At 37.6% G+C, this 10,157-nt stretch overlaps 2 protein-coding genes across 3 annotated transcripts; both read left to right on the top strand.

Annotated features, from left to right (window-relative positions):
- The first annotated feature begins 1,188 nt into the window (after positions 1–1,188).
- On the top strand, positions 1,189–5,454 carry LOC105972611 (uncharacterized). Of its 2 annotated transcripts, none has more exons than XM_012997578.2 (9): positions 1,189–1,483; positions 2,941–2,992; positions 3,130–3,203; positions 3,469–3,570; positions 4,064–4,204; positions 4,596–4,647; positions 4,755–4,828; positions 4,953–5,042; positions 5,212–5,454. In XM_012997578.2, the coding sequence occupies exons 1-9, from the start codon at positions 1,359–1,361 to the stop codon at positions 5,249–5,251; spliced, it is 750 nt and encodes a 249-aa protein (XP_012853032.2). In that variant the 5' UTR covers positions 1,189–1,358; the 3' UTR covers positions 5,252–5,454. The 2 variants fall into 2 exon arrangements, with proteins under 2 accessions (XP_012853032.2, XP_012853033.2); XM_012997579.2 differs by having other exon boundaries at positions 1,251–1,483; positions 5,217–5,454.
- A 1,230-nt stretch (positions 5,455–6,684) lies between these two features.
- Positions 6,685–8,799, top strand: LOC105973286 (uncharacterized). Its single transcript, XM_012998308.2, has one exon. It carries the CDS (start codon positions 6,685–6,687, stop codon positions 8,797–8,799), a length of 2,115 nt encoding a protein of 704 aa, XP_012853762.2.
- The last annotated feature ends 1,358 nt before the right edge of the window (positions 8,800–10,157 follow it).

Below are 10,157 nucleotides of genomic sequence, written 5' to 3'. Positions count from 1 at the left end.
TTTGTTTTTCAATTTCTCTCTCCTATTCCCAAACACTCTCTAGAAATTCTAATTTCGTAAATTTTTTCGACATTCAAACCGTAGCAAACGAGGCTCGATTCCAGTAAATTTTCAATATCCTACTACTTTTAATTAGTTTTATTTCCAATTTAGGTAAAAACACATGTTTAGGATTAGATCTAGCAAAATTTCGAAAAAAATAAAAAAATTTGAATCTCCCGTTTTCTGGAGCACGGAAACTCGAAGAAAATTCAAGTTTCTGTGCTTTGCAGAACGGGAGATTCAAACGGCTTGAATCCTCCGTTCTGCAGAGCACGTGAACTTGAATATTCTTCGAGTTTTCGTGCTCCAGAAAACGGGAGATTCAAAATTTCGTGCTCTTGAAAACGGGACCTTCAAACTGTTTTTTGAATTTTTAATTTCGGAAAAAAAAAAATTTAAATATGAAGCACCCGTGCTGTAGAACACGGGAACTTGAATAATCTTCATGTTCTCGTGCTCTGCAAAACGGAGGACTCAAAAAACATGAAGTTCCCGTTCTGCAGAACACGGGAACTTGAAGATTATTCAAGTTCCCGTGTTCTATAGAACGGGAACTTAAAGTTTTAATATATATTTTTTTAATATTTTTTTTCTAAATATCGAATTTTGTAATTATTTGAGAAACATGATAACACATATTCGGATTATTGTACTCGTTTGTACATTCATCGTCAATTTTTTCGTCAAAATCACCATCATCACCCTTACCTAATTATGAAAATTAATAATACTAAGGAATAAAGTAAAAAAAAAAAAATTGAAAATTAATACCCAAGTTCTCGTGCTGTACAGCACGGGTAACTCCAATTATTTTTCTTTTTTTTTTGATACTTCTCGTGATGTATAGCACGATTACACCAAGTTTTATTGTTTTTCTTTCTTTTTTACCATATAAAAGTTATCCGGATCAACCATCGAAGAAGTCGTTGTTCGTTTTTGAATTTGTCAAACGAGCTTCAAATTCTAAGTTTTCGACTTTTTTTAGTTGAGAGAGTTTCGGTTTTGTTAGAAAGTTAGAAAATTGACAAATGAGACTACCGCTGCAAATAAACCAATTTCAGTAAAAGTCCCGCTACAATTAGCATTTCAGATTAATTAATTATAATTAATTAATAAATAAATGGACTAAAAAAGTGGTCCAATGGTGATGACGTGGATTCATGGCCATCCCATATCCGGTCTAAGCTGAAACCGCAATACTCAAAATTCCCTCTCTTCTCTCTCTCTCTCTCTCTCTCTACATTTATATTTTTCAACAATTTTATTTCCATAAAAGAAAACCACACACAATTCAGAGCTTCAAAAAGCTCTCATCAATGGCGGTTTCACTTGCAATTGGGCTGAGGAGTGCGTTCATGGTGTTGGGATGTGTCACTGCCGCCACTGTTATTTACACCGTTGCCACTGATGGATCCCCTTTCCGCAAAGAACTCCTCACCCCGTACTCTCTCTCTCTCTATTTATTTATTTATTTATTTATTTATATTTAAATAATGGTGTTGTGGCCTTGTGGGTGTTTGATCAGTTATCATATGCAATTTTTGCTTCACTGAATGATTTTATTTACAATTTTAGAACTGCCATTAAATTCTTTTATTTTTTAGCTGGAAAGTTGGGTTGGTGATCATCATTTTCACTCTATTATTCTATTTATTTACGTGTATAAATTTACAAAAATAAAAAAAAAAAATAAGTATTTTGTGGGATTGCTAAATTGTCTTATATTATTGATTTATTTATTTCTTTGACCAATATTTGATTGTAGATTTTTTGTGATAGCATCCACTAGGAGTGTTCACTTGGTCGGTAAAACAACCGAACCGTACCGAATCGGAAATTTGGTTCGGTATTCGGTAATTTTCTTTTTTAAATTTCCGGTATTCTTACAGTATTCGGAACTGATGCCCGGTATACCGTACTGTATCAAATACCGAAATATTTAATATATATTTATTGATTTTTTCTTTTATTTTAGGGTAAATTACAACCACCCCTGAGGTATTGTCAATTACGAAAACCCCCATCTTATTTGGATAATTCAACCACCCCTCAACTCCTCAAATTTAGTGGAATCTTTGAGATTATATGGAATATTATCACTTTTGTACCCGTTTTATTCCATTCGAACTCTACATTTTGAAGCAAGATGATCATAATATGTGTTTTTGGGCTTGTATATATCAGATTGTGGTGCATCAGAAACTGTATTTTTACACAAAACGAGTACAAACTACATTCCATGAAATCTAGATGCTTATGTGGAATTTGACACCATAAGGGTGGTGGTGTAAGAAAAAAATCATATTTGAGGGGTAGATGTAATTATCCAAACAAGAGGGTTTTTTTTTGTAAATTGACCATACATACCTCAGTGGTGTTTGTAATTTACCCTTTATTTTAAATAAGGTTATAATAAATTATAAAATACTTATAGATTGATAATTTTTTCCATATTTACAAATTAGCCTATTGATAATCACTTTTTCTTTTAGGGACGATTATTGAAATTCGACAATTTGAATGTCAAATTCAAGAATTAGTTTCTTTAAATATTTTTTTTTATATTTTTTAAATAAGAAAGTATATTTTCGATTTTACTAAAAACCAAATTAATTCAGTAAAAAGCAGTACCGGTTCGGTACGGTTTTACCGAATGAACACTCCTAGCATCTACTGCACTTATCTATGGCACTTATCTATGATTTCTGTACAATCATAATTTCAACATACACCTAACTGCATAATTTGTTCTATTGGAAAGATGAAATATAGCTAGCTAATATAGTATTGGCTTACTTGTTCCAAAAAAATCCGAGTCATCTAATGTTTTCTATTTTGCTATACTATTTCGAATTCAGCAAAAAAAAAAAAAATTGATTGATAATTTTTCCGATGCAGGTGGATGGTAGCAACTCTGATTGATTTCTATATCATTATCCTAGCAATAGCGGTATGCAATTTCTTTTTTCTTCTCATAATGGGCTGTACTGTTCGATTATTATGACATCATAATTGCATAAATAAATATATGTACAGTATATGTATATATGTTGATTTATCACCTGATGAACACATGGTGTGTAACAGGCGTGGATTGTGTACAAAGAATCAAACTGGATTCGTTCGTTGATTTGGATAGTTTTGCTTATATGTTTTGGAAGGTATGTTTCATCTTATAATTCTTTCCAAATTTTACGAGTTTCTCGAAAACGTCTCTCGATTGTCAAAATTATGTTCAGATTTTTGCATTATTGAAACAATCGTTAGGCTGCTCTCTAAAGCTCATACGAAAGAACGAAACATTTATTGCAGTAATTACAGTCGAAAGTTTCTTAAGTAGATTTATCAATTGATTTATCGTTAACTTTTTTCGCTTTGTTTCGTTAATTATATGTGTAATTTTTTATTTTGTTTTCTTGTTTGCAGCGTTACTGCATGCGGATACATTGTTATGCAGTTCCTAAAGCTTTCTCCACAAGAATCACTACAAGATCCTATTTACTTTGTTCTACTGAAAAATACGAAAAAGTAAGCAACTACTATAGTTTTTAATATTTGTTTCGTAATGCGATAATTCAATCCTTTTATACGATAAATGAAATAGACCCTACTCAGTTACAAACTGGAGAATATTCCACATAATCTAGAAGATTCCACTAAATTTGACACTGCAAAGGTGGACGTGTAAGAAGATTTATAGTTGAGTGGTTGTAATTACCCAAACATGAGGGGTTTTTTCGTAATTTGACCTTACCTCAGTGGTGGTCGTAATTTACCCTTGAATTTATTTACGTTTGTTATGCAAAACTTTAGTAACTAATCAATATATATTCTTCGTCTTTTTCGACATGTTGGTTCATTCTCATGAGTTTTTACTGATATATATATATATATATATATATATATATATATATATATATATATATATATATATATATATATATATATATATATATATATATATATATATATATATATATATATATATATATATATATATATGTTTTTTTTTAACTCGTAGGGATGGGACAGAATCGAAGAGTATACTATCTGTTGTAGTTGCAAGGGTTATTTTCAGTTTATTGGGTTGTCTTATGCTGGGCACGTTGATTTACACTATTGCCACTGATGGATCTCCGTTTCGTCGAGAGCTTTTGACTCCGTAAGTTCTTTTTTCTATGTATATATATAATATAGAAAGTCGAATTTCTCTAAAAATACGACAATTACCATTTTATCCGGCACTGTTCTTTTCAATACTTGTATTATTAGGCCTCGTTTGCGAATGTTGATGGGATTGATAAGGTTGATTCAGTTGTGTAGAATTACATCGCCCGTGATAATATAATATTAATATAATGTAATAATATTTCTTATGATTGATTAAATTCTGGGCCCACTTTTAATCATGAACTTGAAACCTAAACCCGAAACATTTGACAAAAGCTTTGATTAATTATATTGTCGATCAAGCCTAATATGAAGGCTTCGTGTTAGCTTCGGAATCTCTTTTATTTATTCAATTTCTTAAAGAAGTCACCATTTTTCTGCAGGTGGATGATAGCTACACTTGTCGATTTCTACGTTAACATTATTGCTTTATCGGTAATTCTCGATACATAATTCTTCAAATTCAGTTTCGTTTTATAACACAAATTAGCATATATATATGAAATTCGACGAATGCTGTTAAATATTTGCCGTACAATCAGGTTTGGGTGGCATATAAAGAATCTAATTATAAAACCGCAGCACTTTGGATCTTTTTGTTCATCTGCTTCGGAAGGTACTTAATTATTATTCGACTTTTGTCCCGTTATATTTTTCTGCTATTTCGCATCCATTTTCAGACATCCTCAGATCATAACACAAGCTGCTGTATTTTTTTTATTTTTTATTTTTTTCTTCAGTGTGAGCGTGTGCGCCTACATCGTCGTACAATTTTTCAATCTCGCATCTCAAGATCCCGTTTACCTCGTTCTTTTCAGCAGCAGTAGCAGGCAAGTTTAAAAATAACTCAATTTCAAACTAATTAAAATCAGCCTGCAAAAGGGTATATATTAATAAAAGATTCAAGAAGTTCGTTTCTTGACTTTCCTTTACGAGGTGCAACCGTTTTTCGAGAACATAAGATATTTAAATTTTCTTTATTTTTCTTGTTGACGATAGGGCAGTAAATGGCCGTGAAGGAGGGTGGTTAATTGCATGAGAATTTGTGTACAAAATATTTGAAGACGAGTGAAAGTTGTTCGTTCGTCTCGAATTTTGAAGTTCGACTTTTGTGTATGTGTAAGAACGAATTGTTCAGATATAGGGTTTGTTCTATATGATATATCGGTGAAGTTCATCGGGTAATTTATGTAACTGTAAACATGCTAATATTTATACACAATTTACGTACATCTACGACAATATGTATGTATGTATGTATGTATGTATGTATGTATGTATGTATGTATGTATGTAAGTATGTAAGTAAGTATGTATGTATGTATGTATGTATGTATGTATGTATGTATGTAAGTATGTATGTATGCTGCAAAATTCCGAACATATCATAAGATGATAAGATTATCGTTCTTGAAAATCCACGCATCTCCAAACCCCAAAAAAGAAAATGGATTTTCTTCGGGGTTATTCTCATTTTGACACGTGGCATTTATTTAATTTCTAAATTATCACTTGCTCTGTTTTTTCAATGTCGTTTTATCAAGAACAAAAAAAAAACATTTTGTAACAAGGGTTCTATACTTCCAATGTAGAACGAATTTGTTATGTTCAACTTTGTACTAATATTAATGAAACGAGAACGTGAAAAGTAAATATTGAAAGTATATATATATATATATATATATATATATATATATATATATATATATATATATATATATTTGGAATAATCATCAACAATTGTGGCAAAAAAGTTAAACAGTATATAATTTCAGAAAAAATAATAATTTAATTGCAAATAAGTTTTGAATTTGAATTTTGAATTTATATAATAATCGAAAAAGAAAAAAAAAAAGAACAAAATCTAATATGATCTTCAACTTTGATACGGGGCATTCTGACTAAAGTAAATAAGTACGAACTAAGAAGATTCGATTTACTGCAACGAGAAAGGATACCGAGTTATGACCCAGGACAGCGATCTAAGACTTCGGAATACCGTGGCTCGCAACAGATGTTGAGAAAAACCGAAGTACGATATCGGAGGAAGAAAAAATACATAAACCTTAAGCAGACCCAAATTATAAAGGCCCGAGAAACATAACTTGAGAAAAGAGAAACCCTAAAAAAGGAAACCTTGGAGGCCAAGAAAGCAACATCTATAAATAGAGGGGATCCCCCAAGAAACAAACATTTTTTCACTTATGCTCTTCTACGCAATATTACAGTAATAATATCTTAAAAAACACATAACTAACTTGACCGTCGGAGCTTTCCCGCCGAGATCACCTCCCGGCGTTGCAGATGCTCTCGTCGGAAGACTCTTTCGTGCCTTGAAGAAGAGGGAGGTCTCACGGACCAAATCAAGTGGCGCCGTCTGTGGGAAGGCCTGAATTCTTGGGTACACAACTTCCGGGAAAAACACCATATCAACCCCCAGAAGTCCAGATCTGAGCCATAGACGTAGAGAAAATGGAACAAGGAGACACCATTATCCTGAACTTACAAAAAGAATTGGACGCAGCAGCTCGCGAGGCACCCATCACTGAATCATCACCTGTTCGGAAGGATAAATCGGGTGGCAGCACAATTACACCCACAAAAGAGGGCCAGACTTTCCCCCTCTCTGACAGTCACTCCTTTGAATTTCAGCATGGCGAGCCCGCTCCTAAGAAGTCGTTCACGTCTCCTATCCCTGTTCCGCTTCCCACTAACGAACGCGTGTATACCAAAAGTGAGGTAGAAGCGATGATCACCGCGGCCATCAGAAACTATGCCCAGTCTTCACCCCAAGAGAACAGACCCAAACGAGATCTCAGACGTCCTGCAAACGAGGAGCGAGCCGAAAACGAGTGCAACAGTTATTCAGAAAGTAAAGAAGGTGGCAGTCAGGATGTCCGAACCGAGGTCGATAGCTTGAGGCGAGATATCAACGAATTGAAGGCCTTACGAAGCGGCCTAAAACGAACCTCCGAGGGAACTAGCCCGTTCGCTAAGCACATCGACGATGATCCCATACCACCGAACTATCGACCCATTTTGTTCAAATATAATGGTACATCAGATCCTGCTGAGCATTTGAGCCGATTTAACAATACGACCTCTCTCCACCAGCTCACTGAGGGGGTGAAGTGCCGAGCTTTTGTCACTACTCTGGCTGGGCCGGCTCTGGCCTGGTTCGGCCTATTGCCGCAGAGAAGCATACACTCCTTTGGGCAGTTTACCAAAGCCTTCATGAACCAGTTCGCCAGCTCGAAAAAATGCAAGAAAACCTCGCTGTCGTTATTCAGCATTCGGCAAAGGGAGAAGGAGAGTCTCCGAAACTATATTAAGCGTTTCACCTCGGCAACTCTAGAGGTTCCCACCACTAGCGACGAAGTACTAATGGCCGCCCTATCGCAAGGATTGAGGGACGATGAATTTTTTCGAGCCTTGGCATTGGAACCGTCACCTGATTTCGACAACTTGCTAGGAAGGGCGTCTAGGTTCATCAACCTAGAGGAGGCTCGACAACAAAAGATAGAAGAATCTCATCAGGCCATAAGTTTAAGGTCAAACGAGACGAGGAAAGGTAAGGAACCCATTTTGGCGCGAAGAGATACGACATCCGGCCGAAATGGTGCCCCAAACATTAAGGGCCCTCGATATCAGTCATACCAGTCCCTCATAGCCCCCTTATCTAATGTCTTGTGCGCGATTGAGAAGAGAAATGACCTACGTTGGCCCCGGTTCGCCCGAGAGGAACCCCGCCGAAGTCCTGCTTTGGGTACCTTTTGTCGTTTCCATAATGAGTATGGCCACACAACGGATAAATGTTCACATTTGAAAGACGAGGTGGAGCGTCTTATCAGAGATAATAAAATCGAAGATTTTGTAAAAATAGATCCCCCACGAGGACAAAAACGAGAGGCTCATTTTGGAAATCCGGCTCGGGTTCCACCCCCACCTCCAGTGCCAAAGCGAGGTTATATTCAAATGATCTCGGGAGGACCAACAGGGGGAGATACCCACCGAGCTAGAAGATGCCACCTCGGTGATATTAAAAATAAACATCAGATCTGCCAGATCTCTGCAACGCCATGTCATAAATATCCCCCTATCCCGTTTGGACCAGAGGATGCCGTAGACCTTGACGATTTTCACTGCGACCCTCTCCTCATCACAATTAATGTAGGCGGATATGAAGTAGCTCGCGCTTTCGTCGACTCGGGAAGTTCTGTTGATGTCATTTCCTATGATTGTTTCCAACAGATGGAGCTCGACCTCCCAATTTTCCTGGTTACTACCTTGATATTCGGATTCACGGGAGGATCTCTAACACCGGTTGGGCAGGTTAAAATCCCGGTCAGCATCGGGACACCGCCTCACACGCGGACACAGACCGTCAACTTCGTGATTGTCGAAGGATCCCCCACCTCGTATAACATCGTGATAGGCCGACCTATGATGCATATCTTCCGGGCGGTCCCTTCTACTATACATCAAAAGCTCAAGTTCCCTGTGAATGGAGCAATAGGGGAAGTCAAAGGTGACCAAGCCCAATCAAGATCTTGTTATGTCGAGGTTATCAAAATGGCAGAAAAATGACAACGCGGCACTTTTGCTAAGGAGGATCTGGGAGACGAGAAACGCCCCTGAAACCACCCCGAAGACAAAGTCATCCACGTACAGCCGATGGACGAGCTAATGACAATCGATCTGGTCCCTGGGACATCTAAACAGACCCGGATAAGCAAGGACTTGGAGCCGTCCTTCCGAGATAAGCTGGTAACGTTGTTGAGATCCAATATGGATGTTTTTGCTTGGCAATCAAGGGACCTAACTGGCATTGCACCTCGTACCGCCGTGCATAGACTCAATCTGAAGCCCGAATGTAAGCCCATAAAACAAAAGCGACGACACCTCGGGGCTGAAAAAGATGAAATCATTAAGCGAGAGGTCCAGCGACTTTTGGACATCGGACATATCCGGGAAATTCAGTTCCCTACGTGGTTATCTAATGCAGTACTGGTCCAGAAAGCCACTGGGCAGTGGCAGATGTGCATTGACTTCCGAGACTTGAACAAGGCATGTCCTAAGGACGATTACCCCCTACCTCGTATAGATCAGCTCGTAGACGCCACGGCCGGCAGCATGATGGATGCCTCACAAGGATACCATCAAATCCCATTAGACGAGAAAGATCAATCCGCAGTCAGTTTTATCACAGCCACCGGCACCTACTGTTATGTAGTGATGCCATTCGGCTTAAAGAATGCAGGGGCTACGTCCCAAAGGTTGATGGATAAGATGTTCTGGGCCCAGCTCGGGCATAACATAGAAGTCTACGTGGACGACATGTTGGTTAAAAGCAAGAAGCGTTCGACACACCTTGCCGACTTGGCTGAAACATTTGCCACCATTCGCCTTTATGGGATGAATCTTAACCCCGAAAAATGTGCATTTGGGGTTAAGGCCGGAAAATTTCTTGGATATGTAATTACTCAAGAAGGCATCAAGGTGAATCAAGACAAAGTAGATACAGTACTCCGGATGACACCACCTCGGTCCATTAAAGAGGTACAATCCTTAGCAGGAAAAATGGTGGCCTTGGCTCGTTTCATATCGCGAATGGCCGATAAAAGCTTACCCTTCTTCAAAGTCTTAAGAAAAACAGGTCAGTTCGAATGGTCCAATGAGTGCCAGCTCGCTTTTGAGGTGTTAAAGGTATCACTGTCTCGCTTACCCGTCCTCAGCACCCCCGAAAGGAGTGAAATACTTTTCGTATATTTATCCGTGGGCGACGAAGCCGTTAGCTCAGTCCTGTTTAAAGAGGTAAACAGCCGGCAGCTGCCGATTTACTATATTAGCAGGATCCTAACGAGCTCGGAAACTAAATACTCCGAAGTCGAAAAAATTGCTTATGCATTGGTCCTTACCACGCGACGGCTGCGGCCTTACTTTTT

The sequence above is a fragment of the Erythranthe guttata genome, chromosome 3, assembly GCF_056151865.1.
Source record: "Erythranthe guttata isolate IM_541 chromosome 3, IM_541, whole genome shotgun sequence".
NCBI classification, from domain to species: Eukaryota; Viridiplantae; Streptophyta; class Magnoliopsida; order Lamiales; family Phrymaceae; genus Erythranthe; species Erythranthe guttata.
This window is presented reverse-complemented; position numbering and strand designations above follow the sequence as displayed.

Bases quoted from the DNA above. Each gene is read 5' to 3' on its own strand.
- LOC105972611 (XM_012997578.2), top strand. From the start codon at position 1,359: ATGGCGGTTTCACTTGCAATTGGGCTGAGGAGTGCGTTCATGGTGTTG. The intron at 1,484-2,940 runs GTACTCTCTCTC...TTTCCGATGCAG, and splicing joins CGCAAAGAACTCCTCACCCC to GTGGATGGTAGCAACTCTGA. The intron at 4,205-4,595 runs GTAAGTTCTTTT...ATTTTTCTGCAG, and splicing joins CGTCGAGAGCTTTTGACTCC to GTGGATGATAGCTACACTTG.
- LOC105973286 (XM_012998308.2), top strand. From the start codon at position 6,685: ATGGAACAAGGAGACACCATTATCCTGAACTTACAAAAAGAATTGGAC.